At 44.2% G+C, this 19411-nt stretch overlaps 1 protein-coding gene across 1 annotated transcript; it reads right to left on the bottom strand.

The window, feature by feature from the left end:
• Nucleotides 1-1086: 1086 nt before the first annotated feature.
• On the bottom strand, nt 1087-16459 carry UTP25 (UTP25 small subunit processome component). Its single transcript, XM_055726226.1, has 12 exons — nt 16302-16459; nt 15253-15292; nt 13767-14016; nt 12790-12996; nt 10602-10690; nt 8804-9214; nt 7526-7745; nt 5290-5492; nt 3866-4048; nt 3111-3223; nt 2435-2680; nt 1087-1633 (listed from the first exon to the last, which is right to left on the bottom strand). The coding sequence occupies exons 1-12, from the start codon at nt 16400-16402 to the stop codon at nt 1387-1389; spliced, it is 2310 nt and encodes a 769-aa protein (XP_055582201.1). The 5' UTR covers nt 16403-16459; the 3' UTR covers nt 1087-1386.
• Nucleotides 16460-19411: the final 2952 nt, after the last annotated feature.

Genomic DNA, 19411 nt, shown 5'->3' with positions numbered 1-19411 from the left:
TACATCTGGTGTAGGAAGAAAATTCCTTAATCCTATTTCATATGCACAGCCACAATTCTCCTACGTCAACCCTAGGCCATGCAGGAAAAACCCTTGTTTGCTGCTACTGCTGTCTCTACTGTACAGCAGACAGATGTTCCTAAGAACTTTGCTGTGGCTGGCTCTTAATTCTTGTGCGCTGTGGCAGATATGTTAATTTAACATAAGTCTTTACTTAAAATGCAAAGCTAGAAACTGCATGGATTTGCATGTCTACTAAATGATGTCTGATGTCAGGACTTCGCTTACTCCCCCAGTTTAACAGAAGAAATATAGGAATCAAAAATAAGATTAAAAATTGTTCAGAATTATTTACTCAAGGAGTTTATTTCACTTTGGTATATTTACGTAAGCCTCCCAGACAAGAACTCCCTCAAAGCTTATCAGAGGATGGAGGTTTCCTTCCACAGAACGGTCTTCCCACAGTCCTAGCACGTGCTTATAAAATCTCTCTACTTTTAGCTCCTTTTACATTAGCCTTGACTCACTGGAAGAAAAGAAAGAAGAGGCAGCATCACGACACTTCCATGCTGTCCATAAGCAACCATTAAGAGGAAAAAACAAAGGAACAAACGCCCACTCATGGTGTGATATGAGATCACAGGTATTTGCAGCTGCACCAGCTGGTTTTGTACTCTGCACTGCTTTGGTGATTGTGGGGCCAGGCAGGGCCAGGCTCATCTGCCTGGCCAAGTTCACCTCTGTTTTCCTTTGGAAAAAATTTATCCCTGGTAAAACTGACCGGCCAGAGTGGCTGTTGTAAATAGGAGGCAGAGGTAGTTAGGTCACTCCAGGGAAATTGCAAAACCGTAGCTCCTACCCAAGCACATTCATGGATTCTCACACATGTCAGGTTGAAGCAAGTTCAACTCTCATTCAACAACAGGCTTGTGCTGAAGAGACTTCGCCCGCACCTCCCTTATGGGGGCTTACAAAATATTGACTACATTAAACACTTGGGCATGTTTCTTCCCCTAGATTACAGGAAAAAGCTGCCTTTGGTAAAAGAAGGTGAGTTTGCTACACCTGAAAATGAAGTGAAGCAGCTCAGTCACAGCATCAATCCTTACTGATGAGTGAGTTTTTCAATATACAAGAGCAGTTCTGGATTGATTTTGTTTCTATACAGAAGATACTCCCCAACTCCTGCCTTCTTGAATGACATCCTTGGTTTCTTGTCGGACAAAGTACTGAAATACGAAATTTAATACTGTATGAACAATTTCAACACAATATTTAATGAAAGGGAATAAAAAGTTTAAAACTTTTTTAAAAGGCAACATCAAAAAGTGCATTAGGAGTAAAACGCAAGTCAGGTCCATCCAGTTGTCTAGTCTGCAATATCACTTATTCATTTTCTCCTGTAACAAAGAGGTGCACATCTTTTTTGGACTGTAGCATTTGAGCTGTGCGATCTATGCCAACCACTGCAGCCAATTTCTGAGCATCATACTTGGAGTAGAGCACAGTACAGGTCCAAGTAGCATCCACTCCACTGTCCGTAGCCTTCATCATGTTACAAATCTCACTGTAGAAGTGGGAGTATGTTGGTAACTCATAGAAAATGAGGTTCCTAATACCTTTTATCGTATACCTGTAGCAGGAGGGGGGGGGGGGGGGGGGGGGGGGGGAAAAAAAGTAACTTTGTGGCTCATTTTTGCAAAATCTACATGTTAAAACACCAGTCCTCTATTCTTCCAATTTTCAACTTCAATGCATGCCAGTTGTAGTTCAACTCTACAAACACTGTGTCATGGACTGAAAACTAAACACAGATGTGGAATTTAAGCGGAGGAATATCTAATACTGCCAAGTACAATGACTTCCTCTGAAGTACAGACCACCACCAATTTCTGCAGTATTCAGCTTCTTTAGCTTGGATTTTAAAACAGTGAAGCCTGATCAGAGTGAGCCTCATGAAACTCTTTGTATTTGCCAAAACATCTGCCAATAGAAAAAACCTGTTCCATTAGGAACTTCTAAATAGCTCCAGTCAGGACATAGCGAATTTTCCAGGTGGCCTCAGCTTGCTGTATTGCATTATCCTTTTCCAGAATTTTGTGTAATACTCGTGTTCATCTGTGCCGCAATAAAAAGGCACAATGAATCCCATTTTGCAGGCTATATTATTCTGTCCTATCATCAGTGGAACTTGGCAGCACTAACCTTCCCAAATAAAGCCCTGTACATACCAAAGTATTAGAGTCTCTGCAAGGGACTGCTGACAACATGCAAAAATTTTAAAATTAACCAACAGCTCTTACTTCAGTCAAAGAAGTCCTTGGAGGGATGCAACAGATTAAAAAAGCAATACAGCCCAACTATGATTAAGGTCAGGCTCTACTTCCAAACCAGCACACATTCAACTCAGAGGAAAACTCTGCCTACTATTCACCTTTTGTAAAAGTGGAAGCGCTCAGTGAACAATAAAAACTGTTTCTCTCCCTTGAGAAAGAACCGTCTTGCTCTGCAGACACCAGCCTTTTTAGTGTATTCACAAATGTGAGTAAAATTCAGGTCCTCTTTCTTGAAGTAATTACGAAGACGCACGTAGTCAAAATACGATGGAACATAAATGAGCGTGTGTGACATGATGGCATCGCGGTACTCAGGCAACACTTTGTCGATGAAAAACCGAAACCTCAGTTAAGAAAACAAATATATTTTAACCAGAGTTAACGCTTATCTTTCCAGTACTGATATGACCTCAAGCAACAATATCAGAGAACCGACTACAGAAGATTTTGACTATATTTTGACTATGACTAAAGAAATAATTCTTTAACTTCACAGGATTTCTATACGTGTAGAAGGTATAAAGCAAAGGCTTTATCAGTACTGCAGTTATGGTAAAGACTAGTATTCCTTTCCCAGACTTTATTCTCAAGTGCCTTTGGCAAGGAGAAGTTCAGTATTCCCCTCCACCTGTGCAGTCTTCAGCCTTCATCTGAAGACTAATGAAGGTGTACTTCTGCGGTGAAGTCACATTGTGCTCTGCAGGGAACAGTACACAACTAAATCTGAAACTGTAGTCATTAGGGCATAGCAAAATAGTCTGGAACACAGAGTACCTTGTATCTATTACAGCAGTTGAGTTTTCAGCTTCTAGCCTCCGAAACACGTGAGGAAGCTGGACCACAACATGGCTAATGGAGCCGCTGAGCGGTACGTTGCGTACGGCCACCTGTGAGAAGCAAAGTAGGACATTTAGGGAAGCAGTGGTTCAAAGGCAGCCACGCTCCAGTCAGCTTTCTGCTCCTAACTCACATCTGCAAGCAGTGCACAAGGCTGCTTTTAAAAAAGCTCCAATACAAAACTATATTCACGTATACACATACCAGATGTTAAATATACATGGCCACTGCTTATGCCCTGACTTCCATGTATTTGAGACAGACAACTAAGGTTTTTACTTTTCCTGCTTCTTTCAAAGTAATAACAATTAGTGCTGCTTATACAGAAGGAGGGAAAAAAAAAAAAAAGGAAGTAGGTGAACCCTCCATTTAACAACAAAATAAACAAGGTAACTGGTGTGTGTCAAATTAAGAAATCTGATTTCTGACATAAATCAGCCACCTATGAAAGAAAAGCATCAAATAAAGTATTGCTGCAAGAAGAGTAGTTCTTCGTGTCTTTGGCACAGCATCAGAAATCATCATACAGCATCACGGAGATGCAGACTGCAATACGTGGGTAATGGAAGTGACCGGCACAGTCTTTCTGCAACTGAGTTATGGAATTTTTCCATGTGCTGGGATTTCTGTTCCTCTTCCCCTGCCTTCCACCAGCATTTAAGAGGAGGCTTTCAGCTTATCTCTGAACTCACCTGCCCCACATAATTGAAGCAGTGTTTGTTGAAGACAGAGTTGATCTGGGGATCCTGAAGCGCGCTGAACAGCAGCGTCTGGCGGTAGTACTTGGACCAGTTATTGAGATTCAGCATTCGCACTCGGGAGAAGTCTACCCCATGGGAATCCAGAGGCAGCAGGTTAATGTGCTTCATCAGGTGCTACACAGAGAGATGGAAACGCATTGCTACTGACATCCCTGCACCCAAGCTGCAAGAGCCTTAACTGCACAAAGTGGGCAGGTACAAGCAAGACAGCACAGAATATAAAACAGTAATGATCTCCCAAGGCATGACTGTCTGGAATTTATTGACCACAGTAAGAATAATTTACTTGATTTCCTGCCACAGAACTGAAAGGTACCATCTCTTTAGTCATCAGTAACGGTAACCCTTGCTGCCAGTCTTCTCCCACGGGACAAGTATAATGGGATGTTTGTTTGTATTGAAGTCAGTGGGCCCAAGGTTTCTAAGCTAAAAGAAGCCCAGGTGCGGTTCCCATTGCATTCAGGGAGAGTCTGGGTGCAAGTGAAGAAATCAATCTCATTTTGGCCTCACTGACTGATGCCTAGGACTGGCAATCCCTGCCACCACATGGCTGGCAGTTGCACCCAAAGGAAAAACCTGGAAACAGACTCCAGGACTCATTCCCTGGATATTGTGTAGGCTCACGTACCTTTCCTGAAACTCCCCAGGAAACAAGACACCTTCTGGGCTCCTTCAAAATGTACAGTAACATGATGCTGTCAAAATGCCTGGCCCAGGTACTTCAAAGATGCTTCTATGTGGAAAAAAATCCCAACTTTTCAAACTTTTATTAACGGAAAGCCAAAAAGCACGGGTATTACTGCATAACAGCCCAATCCAAGAGCTCCATTTTCACTACATGTACAGGAAAATCCTCATACTGTTTAAATTTGGACACAACTAATGCTTAGTATCTCTGCAGACAGCAGAGACAAGCACCAGGTCCTGCTACTTTCTGGAGGAACCCGAATTAGGCTGTACAGATTCCTCACATGGCTGCAAGCTGAGAGAGACACCGGGCAGCCAGACAGCTGGCATATTTTCTCCCACATGTGATTAAAAGAATCAGCATTATCTCATTCTGTGAGATTATTAAAACTGTCCAAAATAAAAAAAAAAAAATCTCTGATGAAATACGCTACTGAAGCACCAAATACTAAGATTTATAGAGAAAGCTGCCGAATACTACCGAAATTTGTAGAAGGAATATTCTTAGTATAAGGAAAACATCAGGGTGGAGGAAGGAAAAGGAACAAACATACGTGTCTGGAATCAAGTCAATAAAAAATAGCAATACTGCTCACTGCCAAAACTAAGTTGTATCAGACTAAGAAGACACAGTACAACAGAAAAATGAATGCATATGGAAAACGCACCAGAACATGTTCCCAATTCTGCATCAGGTAAATATCCGCTTGATCAATTATGAGAATTTCTATTGACGACAGAAAATCAAAATCTCTCTTCTTCTCCCCCTCTGCACCAATAACAGTCCTTATACCCAGGGGAGAGGCAATGATGATGTCTGATGAGTAAAATGGTGCATACAGTCTCATACTCTTTTGAAGAATCGCAACCCCTGTCCAACAACAACCAACAGCATTTTCTTAGTTAAAGTCAATTATCAACCATATTCTTCCAGCAGGCTCTGTAATCATAACTTCCTACATTTCCTCCCCTTTAACACAAACTAACTATTACAGCTGGACAAAACCAATCTGTCTGAAACTCTTCTTTCCCCAAAAAGTGCTTACCCACCGCACCCCCATTTGACAAGCATTTGGCAGATTTTCATGAAGTTCAGCAAACTCTTTCAGTAGTACTTTTTTCCAGATTTTTCATAGCCTGGACAACATTTTTTAACTGAAACACATTTTTTGTGATTTTCTGCTAAAAAGGAGGATGAGGGGGCTGAAGAACTTTAGAAAGAAAAAAAAAATAGCAGAAGCTATTTACTGCTCCTTTCTCCCTAAATCCTAGGATTTGGTCTCTGCTGTTAGGTACTACAGTAACACTTTAATCTGTCATGAAAGATACACTGTGGACCTCCTGGGTATAAACTGCCTGCATTCACAGGGCCACAAGAGTTGCTACTTAAAAAAAGGAAAAGGTTCTTCATGTTATGGTGATTGAAAGCATAACCAGTCTTGCACCTTCCCTGGCAGGGCTTCTCAGGCAGCAGGTTGTGGTGTACATGATGAAGGAGCTTATGCATCACCTCTCATGTTAAAGGAAAGAATCAAAGGAATTTGTTACCTGTGTCATAACTACGTGGCAACATTGCTAGGACCCACGGCTTTCTGATCTTAAAAATCCAGTTAGTCTGGACCTTATTCAAACCACCCCCTGCAGTCTGCCCAACAAAGGTGTCCCTTCAACCTCTCTCCCTCTCTGTGTGAGGCCAGCAATCACGGGCACAGCTGAAGGCAAGAATTTCACACAGACAGCAACAGGGACCCCTCCTGCTATCTACTGTAACCCAATGATAAACACAGACCAAAAAAGCAGGCACAATTGGTTGAATTTCCAGGAAGAAGGTATCACTTGTCACAGCATATATAAGTTTTAACAACATCAAGTCTTTTCTGTTTAAAAATGTGAAATGGTGGTTTTAGTAAGGCATAACAAATGCGCTTTAAATTAGATCTTTGTGCAGAAGTAACAGGGTGTGAGGCACAGTTAGAAAGGATAATTATTCTGCTTCTATGATTTGCTTCTGTAATGAACAGCACTCAAAGTTTCTTCAAGCATTTCTTCACACCTAGTAAAAGTGGATCCAGCAGACTGTGGTATGGGAGAAGACTGAAAGGAAAATTATTACGCTACTGAAAGTAAGATGCTCTCAGCCCAAGAGACATGCACTGGGGAAAGAAGAAAGACTGAGTGGGACCCACTCACACCTTCCACTGTACCATTAAATTTCTTGGGATGCCAATTTATCTTTCAAGGGGCAGTAATTTCAAAAGCCTCTGATCTGTCAAGTTAAGTTACAAGAACTGCCTACTCATCATGGCAGCTCCAGAAACCAAGCCACTAGCTAATTCTCTGCATAGTGAGTTACTAAAACAGCATGAGATTATAGTATTATGAAAGTCTCAAATCTGCTACTTGTCCAACAGTCCTACTTGCTGGCTACACCTTTGCTTTCACGAAAACCATGGGCAGTACAGTAGAAAACTGCTTTGCTCAGTACTGCGCTTGAATTTTGTTCCAACCATTACTGATCACAAGGGACGTTGTGAACAGGCTGATTAAACCCCAAAGATTTTATTTCTTTTAATAACATGAAAGAATTTGCTGCACAATCAAGGCTATCCTCTTTAAAATCAGGTGTGGACAGTCCTGCTACAATAAAGGAATCGTTGCATTTTAAGTGATTCTGAGCTTGGTAGAAAATAATTACTTTTGTGTTTTCTCTTCCTTTTTAAGTTCTGGCAAAGCAGGAAAGATTTTCAGAGAAATCCAAGCTGCCAGTGCAAAACTGGCACGAATACCGCAGAGCCTAGAGTCTCACCAGAATTTCCACCCTTGACAGCTCCTAGACATTTAGGAAGAACTTGTAACTTCTCAGTTTTTTACAAGACAAAAATCATCTGTTCAGTAGGTCATTACCAATTCTGAAGTGGTCATCAATGTTGCCAGCAAAAACGGCTTCATAATCTTCAGGTCTTTTCAGGTTGGGGGGCTTCTCTTCCGGGTCAAAGCCAAACTCCCCTTTGAAGCGCTTTTTATTACTTACATCTATTTTTTTTTTGTCATTCACTTCAAGAAGACTGATGAAAATATGCACAATCCTCAAAGCACATTCCCTGAAGGGCACTATCATCAGCACCTGCATAGATCAACAGTTACAACAGAATAATCCACAGAATATGAATGTTCACAGTTAACTGCGTGTTAAGTAACTTTATGACTTAGATCTGCACCCACAGGGCATCCCAACAATCAAAACAAAACAACTCTGATGTGCAGCAAGGAGGGAGGATGTGCTGTACTAGCCAGCAGCTCAGTTTTGTTCCCCATGTCACACCCAGGGGAACTGAAAACTAAGCATGTTCTTCCTGCTCTTCCTAACCCTCAAGCAAGCAAGAGCTCCCACAATACCCAGACAGGGTCTGTGGCTGGCTCCTGGACGGGTGGCACTAGTTTCTGCACAGCACTCAAATGTAAGTATCTAACTGGGGAGTCAACACAGAAACCAAAGGCGTTTGCCAGGCATGCAGCAAACACTGAAACCCAACTTTGAAACTGTTCAACAGGCGGTTGGCACCACCAGCGACAGGCTAGCCACAGCTGGCTCCACTTGGTTATCAACTAGAGGATGCTGCGAATCCTGGGAGGCTCGGTTTGAGGCCCTCTCACCAACTGTGGCAGGCAGCCTTGGTAATAGTGCTGGGATTCCCTGAAGTCTCCCAGCTACAGAAGGATCCTTCCACGCAGGCAAGTCCTTACAGATGGCTAAGGCCAAAAAAAATTTCTGGGACATCCCACACTGGGTGACAGCCTATACTGCCTGCACTAACACTGAAGTTCAATGTGGAGGCACCTTTCTGTACCGGTGGGTTTAGAAACGAGAGGCAGGAACAGGTGACATGTCAGTCTGTAGTGATAGGGGCACAAAGAAAAAGGTCAAACCCATGGCTTAGCAAAGAAACGGGCTGGCTAACAACCTAGTGCTCACTGCTGCTCACAGGGTGCTGCCTGCGATCTGGCCACAACAGATGACTTCCAGGCAGGACAAAGGGATGCGGAAAAGCACGTGCCCAGGTACATGTCACCTGGGAGAGCAGCAACAGAAATACTTTTGGATAAACTACCAGGGTGTTTATACAGCCTGACCAGATGGCCAGGGTGGGGATGGGGGAAATCACATTAACAAAGCTCTCTTACCTTAGGTCTAGTGAGGCCCTGATCCCTGTAGTCATCATTATCGGCCCCTGGCTTTTGGTCTCTTCGTTTGGCATTGTGGCTGAGCACCTGGGCGTTTGCCTTCAGAACATGGTTCAAGGCATGCAAGCAGTAAACATGCCTAATTTCTTCTCCGTTTGTTAAGGCATTTCTTTCTGGATAGAACAAGTCCCGGTACGTATTCATGATACAGAAAAGCTCTCTTTGTAACGGGCTAAAAGATGGATCACTTGCTTTATTCACTGAGGACAGAAATTGTTTATTCACTTTTGGCCAAGTGGATTCTAAAGGCTTGTGAAGATAAAGCTGTTTCATATCAACTTCTTTGTCTGCTTTCAAAGTTTTGTGTTTCTCCAAAGTGGAAGAAAATGTTAGCTGGCCCAGCCTTGGCCACTGAAAAAAAAACCCAACAACCCAACCAACAACAGAAAAAACAACTCAGGAATCATATGTACCAAACTTCATACACTTAAAAGCACATCACCACAGCTGGCAATTTAATCAAATTAATGAAATTTGAGAAATCATCTTTTCATAATACCAGTTGAAACCATTTTTCCAACGTGCAATCTCTTTTAGTCTGCCAGGGTAAATAACAATAAACTTGAGCTCAGTAGAGCTGGATTTATTTTGCAGTGACACGTCTATAACTATCCTCATTTTGCAGATGACAAAACTGAGGAAGAGGAAGGATGGAATTTCTGCCTAACCCACGCAGCAAATCAGTGGTACAAACCAGGGACAAGATGAGAACCCTGGAGTACACTTATTGGTCAGCTACACTGAGGTACGTACTTTGGTTAAAGATGGAAACAAAACCCCATTAGGGACTAAACCCGGAAACTGTGAATCAGTAGCTAAATGAAATCTTGTTGGGAGTCTGTCTGATTTTAAGGGCAAAAACTACTAGTGTAGTAGGGGAAAACTCTAAACTGTAAGCCTTCTGCCACGCAAGTTGTCCCTATCTATCTCTGTATACTAGCTACACCAAGTTAAATAAAGATACATTATGCATTGCTTCAGGTGGCACTGGTACTTTTGGCTATCATAGTCCAAAAAAGAAAAATAAATAAAGTTTTACAAAAATCCCAACTTTCTCTCTTACTGACTAACCACTGGATATCTTCCAATGAATGTCACCCAGCATATGGCTGACCAGAATGCAAAGCAAGTCTCCAAAACAAAATCAAATGTGAAAAAGCTAGGAAGCAAAGGTTTGTCTAAAAATGAGTATTTTGAAAACCAATATTGTCTCTCAAGTAATGAGGTGCGTTTCTGATACTGTAATTCACCTATTATTTCCAGTATTAACAATGTAAGTATTAAACTCCCCTTTACTGGCTTGTAAATGTGTACAGAGATACAGCCATCCCGAAGCAACAATGTGAAAGTGCATCACAAGTACTTTTAGGACTGTACACGGTAAGCTCACAAGTTCAGCTGCGGAACAGATCCCTGGCATCGTGCTGTTACCACTCAGAAACCATTCCGGTTGCTACCCGCTGTCAAGTGTACTTAAAAACCTGTGGGTTTGAGACTACAGATCAAACTCCAAAGCTGTTTTTCACACGTGTCATCACATGCCTATATAACAGCAGACTTTAAATTTCAACTCTCGCTCAGCCCTAAGTCAAGAAAACTGTTCAGCAAGTGACAAAATCTTGATGTTTCCAGTGCCACAAGCTAATAGTAACCATTTTGAGTCTATTTCACTTGTATAAAAAAAGGATTATTTTCATCCAGGCATCTTTAGAAACTCTGGACAGCCACAGAATGTTACCTGGCTTTGACTTGAAGTTTTAGGAAGCGTAGACATTTTTTCTACTTCTTTTTCTTCAAGTTCTTTGTCCATGTGCTGTTTAAATGGATCTATTTATAACAACAACAACAAAAATATCCTTAGAACTACTGTAGCTAATATTGGAATTGAGTTTCAGAATGGATTTGCAAATGAGATTAAGAGTTTCCACGCTGGCCAACATCACAGTTAAAACTAGTTATTTCAAAGCACTTGGAGATGAGAGAAAAGATGTCAGAGTTTCTCTTCATGAACTGAGAGAACAGATTTGACAGATTGCTTTAAAAAAAAAAAAAGCACTTATGGAAGTACTAGAACTTTCAATCACAAAACAAATGTTGGACAGGAAAGCAATATGTAGTAGAAAACATCGTGGCAATTTTCTGCCTTAAGCTCTGACACATCCATCCCTTGCAGGTGAAATAGGCTGTCAATAGTAAAGACCCAAGTGAACTTACTGACCTTCTTATTTTAGAAACGCTTCTGGCCCAGAGCTTTGCATCTTTGGCCAGTGATATGAATACAGTTTGTGATAAAGCACAGAAAGATTAGGCGGGTTTGGGGGAAGGGAGGCAAAAATTGCCTGAAGTGAGCAAAAGTCTGACTTATCTAATCAGCATTTCTTTTTGGAAAGGAAAGGAGAGGCAAGAAACTGTAAAATCATATTATATTCAAAGACACTGGCATGCACAAAGCCACATGCAAAGCTTATTTTGAAAGCCAAACCCTGTATACTCCTTGCAACACAGCAGCACTCACTGCATAAAGAAAACTAATTAGAGAACACTAGCACTTGTCGATGGGTATCTAGCCTACCTACAACTTACCCAGGCAAAAGTCAAGACATTTGCTGATCATGGCACTGTTGAGAAAATCTTTCCAGCAAGGCAAATGAACAGAGTACTACTTAATTGTAATACAAGCTCTCTCTTCAGTTGAGTTTTACTGATTCCAGCATTTGTCAGATAAAGCAGAGAAACCAACATGAAGCGTTTGCAGGAATACTAGTGACCTCAGACTAGAGCAGAAATTCATCTCCCTTCTGCTATCTTAGGCGACTCATTTTCTGTACTAGATTATAAAGCCACTTCCAAGCTACAGGAACCCACTGAAAAGCAGTGCATCATTTTTAAGCTGAACAAAGCTGTTCGGATACTTTACATGCAGTTGGAGAGCTATGGTTCTCATTAAAATGCAATACCAACAGCCTAAGTAATATTCTCATGGTAACAAGAACGAGCTGTTTTTTCTATCACATGGCCCTTTGATGCTTCCACACATTTCATGTATCAACTAGGCTGCCTCCCAGATCTAATGTCAGCTGCTGCTCCAAGATGACAAGCCAGCATCACTAGGGATGCTACAAACATATTTCTCTCTCTCAAACTATGCCATCTGATATTAAAACCACAGAGCATGAAATACGAATGGAAGCTCTGCAAGTGCCAATGTGTGGCATATCACTGAACGATCACACACCCGTGCACACAGTTATTTGTATTACACATGGTGGGATGCCTCCAACACTGGAGCTCAGATTGCACCCACCATCGCACTGCAGTGATGAGATTCGGGGCTACACCCTTAAAAGATACCACACAGATGCTCCGCTGATGCCATGTGCCTTCAGACTCCTCTGTATAACCTTCAAAATTCAGAGAGCCCTGAGCATTTGTCTAAATTACTGTGGCTGCCCTAAGGTTCCCAGAATCTCAACTCTAACTCCACTGAGTTGTGAAGGATGCCCTCAGAGGTCAGCTTTGTGATTATCTCCTGCACTGTCTGTGCCAAGAATATCTCCCATAGTCAAATGCACGCTTACAGGGCCCTCCATATTACACGACCCTTTTAAACTACTATTAAAGCAACAGAACAAGATAACGTTCTCCACACACATTTCCAGTTCCTGATATTTCAAGCATTATCGGTCATAACAGGAACTACGCATGAATCCCAGTCCACAGGGGCTACAGAAAACAAATGGTTCAGCTACATATCTGCATTAGCACTAAGCGTCCCTTATGGACCAGCTCACATGTGGGCAATACAATGAATAATGTAGCAGAACTCAGACGCTACATAGCGTTATCATTACAGTGTTTGATAATTTACACATTTACAGATACTCCTCTAGAGGCAGACCACTAAACACAAACATACTGTGTTTTACCTTCTGAAAAAGCTTGTGAAGAATTGCTGTCTCTCCTATCAGCATTGCAATCTCCACTCTCCTCTTCCATGAAATTGGTTTCCAAGCTAAATTCAGATTCGTGTTTCACATCAGTAAACTCCCCAATTACTCCATGACTTGGGTCACAAGAGGCACCTGCATCATCAGCCTGCTCCTGGCCACGTGTCTGCTCTGCTGTGTCTGTAGCTGTGAATTGTTAGAGAGAGAAACAGGTTATATTCTCCTGGAAAAGTTACTGTTTGTAGGCACCTCTTGCTAGCCAGGCTGTTCCCTTTGAGTTACCAATTTTTCTTCCTCCCTATACTCTATTCAAAAAAGCTAAAGTAGGCATTGTATTCTACAGCAAAGACGACTTCTGGCTAGTCTGCCAAATGTAACATAATACACAACATATGTTTCCCCAGAGAAAATTAAATAAATAACCTATTTGGGGAACGTAAGTTTCAGTTTCCAAAGACCCCAAATAACTGGAAATAATAAAAAGTTGACTCCTTTCTCCTGGAATTTCCTTGCAGACTTCATGAATGAAGTTGCCCCACCATAAAGGAGGTTTCCTTAAAATTTACATATTCTTTCCTCTGCTACGAGGCAAACTTTTCCCTCCTCTCGATGGCAGTAGCCAAGCCAGATGCTGTGCGAGAGAACAGCTTGCATCTCCCATGAGTGGGTGAGAACCCCTGGTATGCTGCTCCATGTGGATTTCCTCTGTGCTGCCGCACAAACAACATCTGAGGAAGCAGCAGCGAGCTGTCTGCTGGAAAATGAGCACAGCTACCCTCTCCTCTGCTAAATCCTTCACCAGCTGCTGCTCCCACCCACAATAGAGCAACAGAGTCTCCAAGCCAGAAGAGCACCCAGCCAACAAGCCAGTCTACACCAGGATTCTGGCTAAAACACGTTACTCAAACCTTCTAACTGAAACAACATTTAGCAAAGCATGGGAAAAGACAAACTACCTTCTTCCTTCTCTGGTACATCATTCTTATCTTCTTCACCTCCATCTACTTCTCCAGTCTCCTGGGACCCTTCGCTGTCCGTTTCTGTCTCACTTTCTCCAGTTTCTTCCGATTCGCTTTCATCTTCTTCTTCCTCACTCTCAGACTCAGGAGAGGTCTTCAGGGTAGCCAGGAGCTTGTGATACACAGACACCTGTTCCACTTCAGCCTCTGAATCACTTTCTGCACTCGATTTGTCAGAATTCTCAGACTGGAAGGGAAAACACGAGTGTAACAGCAACAACAGTAACACTATATTAGGCAACAGGCAGATACCTTCACCTCCAGTTCCAGTGCTGTTTTCACTCTCCCATCCCACCTTTACACAAATGCAACGGAATTTTTCAAAACCCACCATTTTATGCAAATAGTGGTGCCAGACACTTCCATTTTGATTTTGAAAGCATCTCGGTAGACAAGCTGAAGTGCTTCATTCTGCACTGATTTGACTTAGAGCACCACAAAATTTGGTTCCTTCAGTCTCAGCTGAGTGAGTACATTTGATGTCCACAGACAAGGCATTTACTGAACTGGCACTGGATTTTCCTAAGAAAACCACACACAGAGCAGCCATTGTAGAAAGGCACACATACAAGGGACAGAGTACATTGAAAATGCTTCTTGCTCTCAAGAAAGTGCGTGCACTAGCCATCAGCTGACAATAGCCCACCACGGAGTCAGTCAGGTTTGGCTCAGCTGTAAAGCTCTAAGCTTCACACAAGCTAAACTCAGAGCCTCTTCTGTCCCAGGCTCACACAAATCAATGACAGCGTGCCAAGTTATAGCCAAAATTACAGCAAAACCAGGAGTATAAGCGCAGCACTGTTTACTCCTTTCTTAGTTCCTTTCAGCCCAAAAAGGAAAAATCACTAATACAATATCAATGCACAAAATTGCTAAAGGAAACAAATGAACCAGAAGAATTAATTTTTCCATATCAAAACTTTGAAGTCTTTTCTTAATCTGATGATAAAGGAGATTACCAAATCCTGACTGAAAGAAAAGTAAAGCACTGGCAACCTGAAGAAGAGGAATGAGCATTAACATATTTCTTCATTCAAGACAGAACGAAGCACCTCCTAACTTGTGCAACACTAAGTTTATTAACATTATCAGAACAACTTAAAAGTATGATTTACTTTTCACTGTGATTAAGTAACATGCAAAAAATTCAGGAACAGCTACGGTATTTCCTGCTGCTTCTGCCCTCTCATGGTATAACAGCTTTGAGTTAACATTGTAGAAAACAATTCAGAGCCACACAGAAGTCACATTCATTTTTTTCTCCTAAGCACAGAACAACATAATCAACCTGAGATTACAGAGAGAACAACAACAAGAGAACAACATAATCAGCCTGAAAAAGGTGGTAATGCGAAATGCTGAGCGTTTCCCCTTCACTGAACTTCACAAAGGTGAAAGAAAGGCAGAAATAAAAATATATTACCAGTTCACAGGTTTGAGTTGCTTCTGGTCTTCCAGAAACCCTGAAAGGAAAGTGCTGAAATATATTACTCTGTCAGTGATGTATACACAGGATGAAAGAAATAAGGAGAGGAAACTCACAAGTTATATGAGTCTTAAAGAAGTTAAAGCTTAAAACCAAAGCACCACACGATTCTCCCTAAGAAAATAGATTCAGCACTTACCCTGATAGGTTACTCTCTCAGATGATGCTATGCTCTGTATGTGAACCCTAGGTGCTCAAGCGTTACAATTGATCAAGAAGCAAGCTGTTTTAAAGTACAGTCTGCCTTTAATCAGAAAATGAAGCATTCAAAGGAATGTGATTACAAGGTTAATTTACACATGGTTGACAGAACAAGAGCTTACCTCTAGCACTAAATATTGACCTGTGAAGTGGGAAAAAGACACCGCTGCAGGAATTAACCAGTGCTAGAGCTGCAGTTCTGCAAACAAGACGCTGTACAAGCTGGGCTTAAACTAACCTCAGCTTTTGCAAAAAGACGGGAGCTGAGCGGACAGAGGCACAGGGCTGCTCCCCGGGGGCCGGGCTCTGCCTACCGCCCCCGCGACACAGGCCGGGAGGGCCCTGGGACGAAGGCCGCCCGCCCGCTGCGTTAAACCGGGCGGGCGGCACGGCGGCGCCTTCCCGGGCCTTGCGGCAGCACCGAACCGCACCGGGCTTGGACGTGGCTGCCGGTTGCCCGCAGGCTGGCCCCGGCAGCCCCACACCCTGCCCGCCCGGCCGCCCGCCGCGGGTCGCACCGCTCCAGCGCTGCTCTCGCAGCCTCTGCGGACCCGGCACGGGCACACCGCGGCAGCCCGGCACCGAGCGCGGCTCCAGCGTGCACCGTCCCGCTTCCCCCCAGTACACACACCCATCAGGGAGCCCGGGGAAAGCACGGCGGGGACCAGCCGCCGCCCGGGCCGCCCGCGGGCTGAGCGCGGCTACAGGGGCCCGGAGCAGCCGGCCCCACGGGGAGCCCTTTCCCGGCGGCCGCTGGAAGCCAGCGCGCCCACCCAGGCACTCACTTGTCATAGAAGGGGTGCTCCTCCCCGAACTCCCTCAGGTGCTTCTTCTGCCTCTTGCTCAGGCTGCGCAGCAGCTCCCGCTCACCCCGCCGCTTCCCCATGCCGGCCGCAGCGGCCACCGCGTGGGGCGCTCCCGCCGCGCTTTACGGCACGCTGCTGTCGCGCCGCTGTCGCACGGCGGGGCCCGGAGCTCGGCACCGCCCCGGGGATGGCAGGGGCGGGTGCCGTGCCAAGCCACGTCGGGGGAAGGCGGAGCCGTGAGGCGACGGGCAGGTCCCCGGGCACGGGCCGAGCCTCGCCCCGCCGCCAGGCAGCGCTTGGTAGAGGTGGCCGCAGCGTCCCGTGGAGGGGAGCGGGGCGGGGCGGGGCGGGCGAGCCGGGGCGGGGGGGGCGAAGTATCGGCGGGGATTACAGGTCCCAAATCGTTTTCACAGCCGGGATCCCGGAACGCACGCCGTGACCTGGGGCTTCGCATGGGCCACTGGGCGTTCCCGCAACGGTCACAAGCCACGGCGACTCGGTGGCGGCCGAGGGGTGCCCCGGGGTCCCGCCGTGACACTGTCCCGCGGCGGGGGGCTGCTGGGCGTTACCAGCCTGACGCTCTCCCGTACGCACCCGGGCCGTGACCACGCAAGCACGGGGCACCCGGTGCGCAGGTTCCAGCGGGGGAAGCGGTCATTAAGAGGAAGCTCTGAGCTTCACGTGAAGAAAACTTTTTTAATTCCCTCAGCATTAATAGATTAATGCAAAGTTACTTCTGATCTCTGTTCGGGTATAGAAGCGGTAATAATCCGAATGCAGCCTCACCTGCCGAGACCGATCCCCTGTGCCAGAGGCACGCTGCGAAGGGCACGCTTGTGCGGGCACTGCCGGAGCTACAGCATCTTCCCCCACTGACCCGTGATCCTCAGAGCTTTGCTGGAAGCTACATTTTCTCTACCCGTTTACAAGACATGGGCCTGTAGCTCAGTATCTACTGTCACCCCATTTTCTTTTTCCTTCATCCTGATTTCAATTTAACCCTTCAAACACATCAGACTCCTGGGACTGCTCCTCCCTCTTGCTCGACTCCTCCCTCCCTCCTCCCCACACCTTGTGTGAGGGTAGCATTTGGTGTTCAGGATTAAACTGTTTGTGAACTACTTAAAACATTGCGCTGCTGTTCACAAGCGTGTCTTAGAAGACGTGCCCCCCAGGAGATTAACACCTCAGCTTCTCTGGGGTGAGGCACAGGCAGTAAAGCAGCACTGACCTCGATATCGCATAGGACTGGAGAGCATGTAGCCACCCGGTGCGGTACGATAATCCTTTTCTTAAATTAGATCTCTCTTCCTCAGAGAAAATGTAGCAACAGCAAAAAAAATAGTCCCAGTGACTAATATCACATGACCCTAAACTATGATGGGCTATTGATTTTTGTAAACACTTGGGATACCTGTTGTGGGGAGGAGGGGGTTATGTCTTTTCTAGTTTTGGTTTATTTTTTTTTACAATAAATTCAGCTCAAGCACTGCCTGCAGGTAACCTGGGCAGGCAGCTCAGCCACCGCCACCAGGCACTGGCACCCTTTCCAGGCTGTGTCCCTTTCCTGTCAGCAGAGGGCTGGTGGGTGGGTGTACACAGAGCGCGCCTGGCACTCCAAAGTCATCCCCACCGGTGGGAGCAGGGGGTCAGCGGGCGGAGGGGCCCTCACCCCTGCAGGCAATGGTGGGGAGACCACCGGCAGCCCCCACTGGGCCTTCAGCAACGGTGCATGGATCGCCCCGGGCGTTACAGCCTGAACCTGCAGTGGGGAAAAGGGGAACACAGTAGGGAGGGCTGAACCTGGCTTCCCGGAGGCTCTCTCCACAGCTTCTCCATCCGCAACTCTGTTCTAAATGAAACGCAATTGCTAATCACTCCCTTGACTTACAAGTCTTAACGAAGTGGCTAGCTGACTTGCATTTCTAAAGTGAAATCACGTAACTTACGCTGCAGCTTCTAGTTGTTAGCATGGTATCACCAGCAGTGTTCTTTTTACAGATTTTCTACACACCAAGGTCTTTGATTCCAGCAGTAACACTTGAAAGAAAACCAAGACAAAAAGCTTGAATTATTTGTAATCTGTTCTGCTGACCTAATTCTGTCAGCAGCCATGATTAAACCCCATCAGCAGAAGTCTGCTGCTGCTACCTGTGCATCTTCATCACTTTTATCTGTGACATGTTCCAGAGACACACAATTTATAAAAGCCGCTTCTTTTATTTTAGAGAACTCCACTAATCTGATCATAAAACAGATTCCTCATTGCTATCTTACTACCTTCATTCTTTCATCTCATTTCACTTATCAGCGCATCAACTCACTTTTATGCTTTTCTTCATCCCAGCTTTTCTACTTTTACTTTTGCCTTTTCCCTTGTGAGATGCCATTTTTTCATTTCAGTGTAGGTTTTTAATAGGAATAAATTTACTGATCACACACTTTTCCTGTCCAAATGCGTAAATGGGGAGCTAAACTTTAAACCATTTTGCTTACTTAGGCAGTGTAAGTTACACCATGGACTGTAGCATACAGCTTATAAAGGTGAATGCTGGTTTATTTACTATATGCTGTTCCGTGGTGTATAATAAAGATGCACAACTTAAGATACTGGCTTGAAGCAATGTGAAGGGCAAGAGGAGTTCATTTCTTCCTTCTTCTCAGTCTATCCTTCCTTAATCTTATCTGTTGCCTCTTTCTATACATCACTCCTTTCCTGGTAACAGCTAGAACCTACACAAAGGCAAGTACCTTGATGTAGAAAAGTCTCAGCATGCCTCAGTATCTTGGGTCTGACTTACTACAAGTTAATATGCAAGCTGTATGTACACCTGGGATTCAGTTACTTCAAAGGAGCTATAGCAGAAAACGTGTAACAATCTCTGTCATCCATAACATTAAACATCACATTAAGTGTAAAGAGGATTTTTCAAGTATTTCAGAATTCAGAAGCCACTTAGTATCAAAAGGAGATTGAGAATTTTTTTATATATATATTTTTATAAATATATATATAAAAGAATAAAAATAAATTTTAATTTTCTACAAACATATTATAAATTACCATAGTTCCTGATCACAGAGTACAT

This window comes from Falco cherrug, chromosome 13 (genome assembly GCF_023634085.1).
Source record: "Falco cherrug isolate bFalChe1 chromosome 13, bFalChe1.pri, whole genome shotgun sequence".
Classification (NCBI taxonomy): domain Eukaryota; kingdom Metazoa; phylum Chordata; class Aves; order Falconiformes; family Falconidae; genus Falco; species Falco cherrug.
Note: the sequence above shows the minus strand (reverse complement) of the source record. Positions and strands in the feature narration are given on the sequence as shown.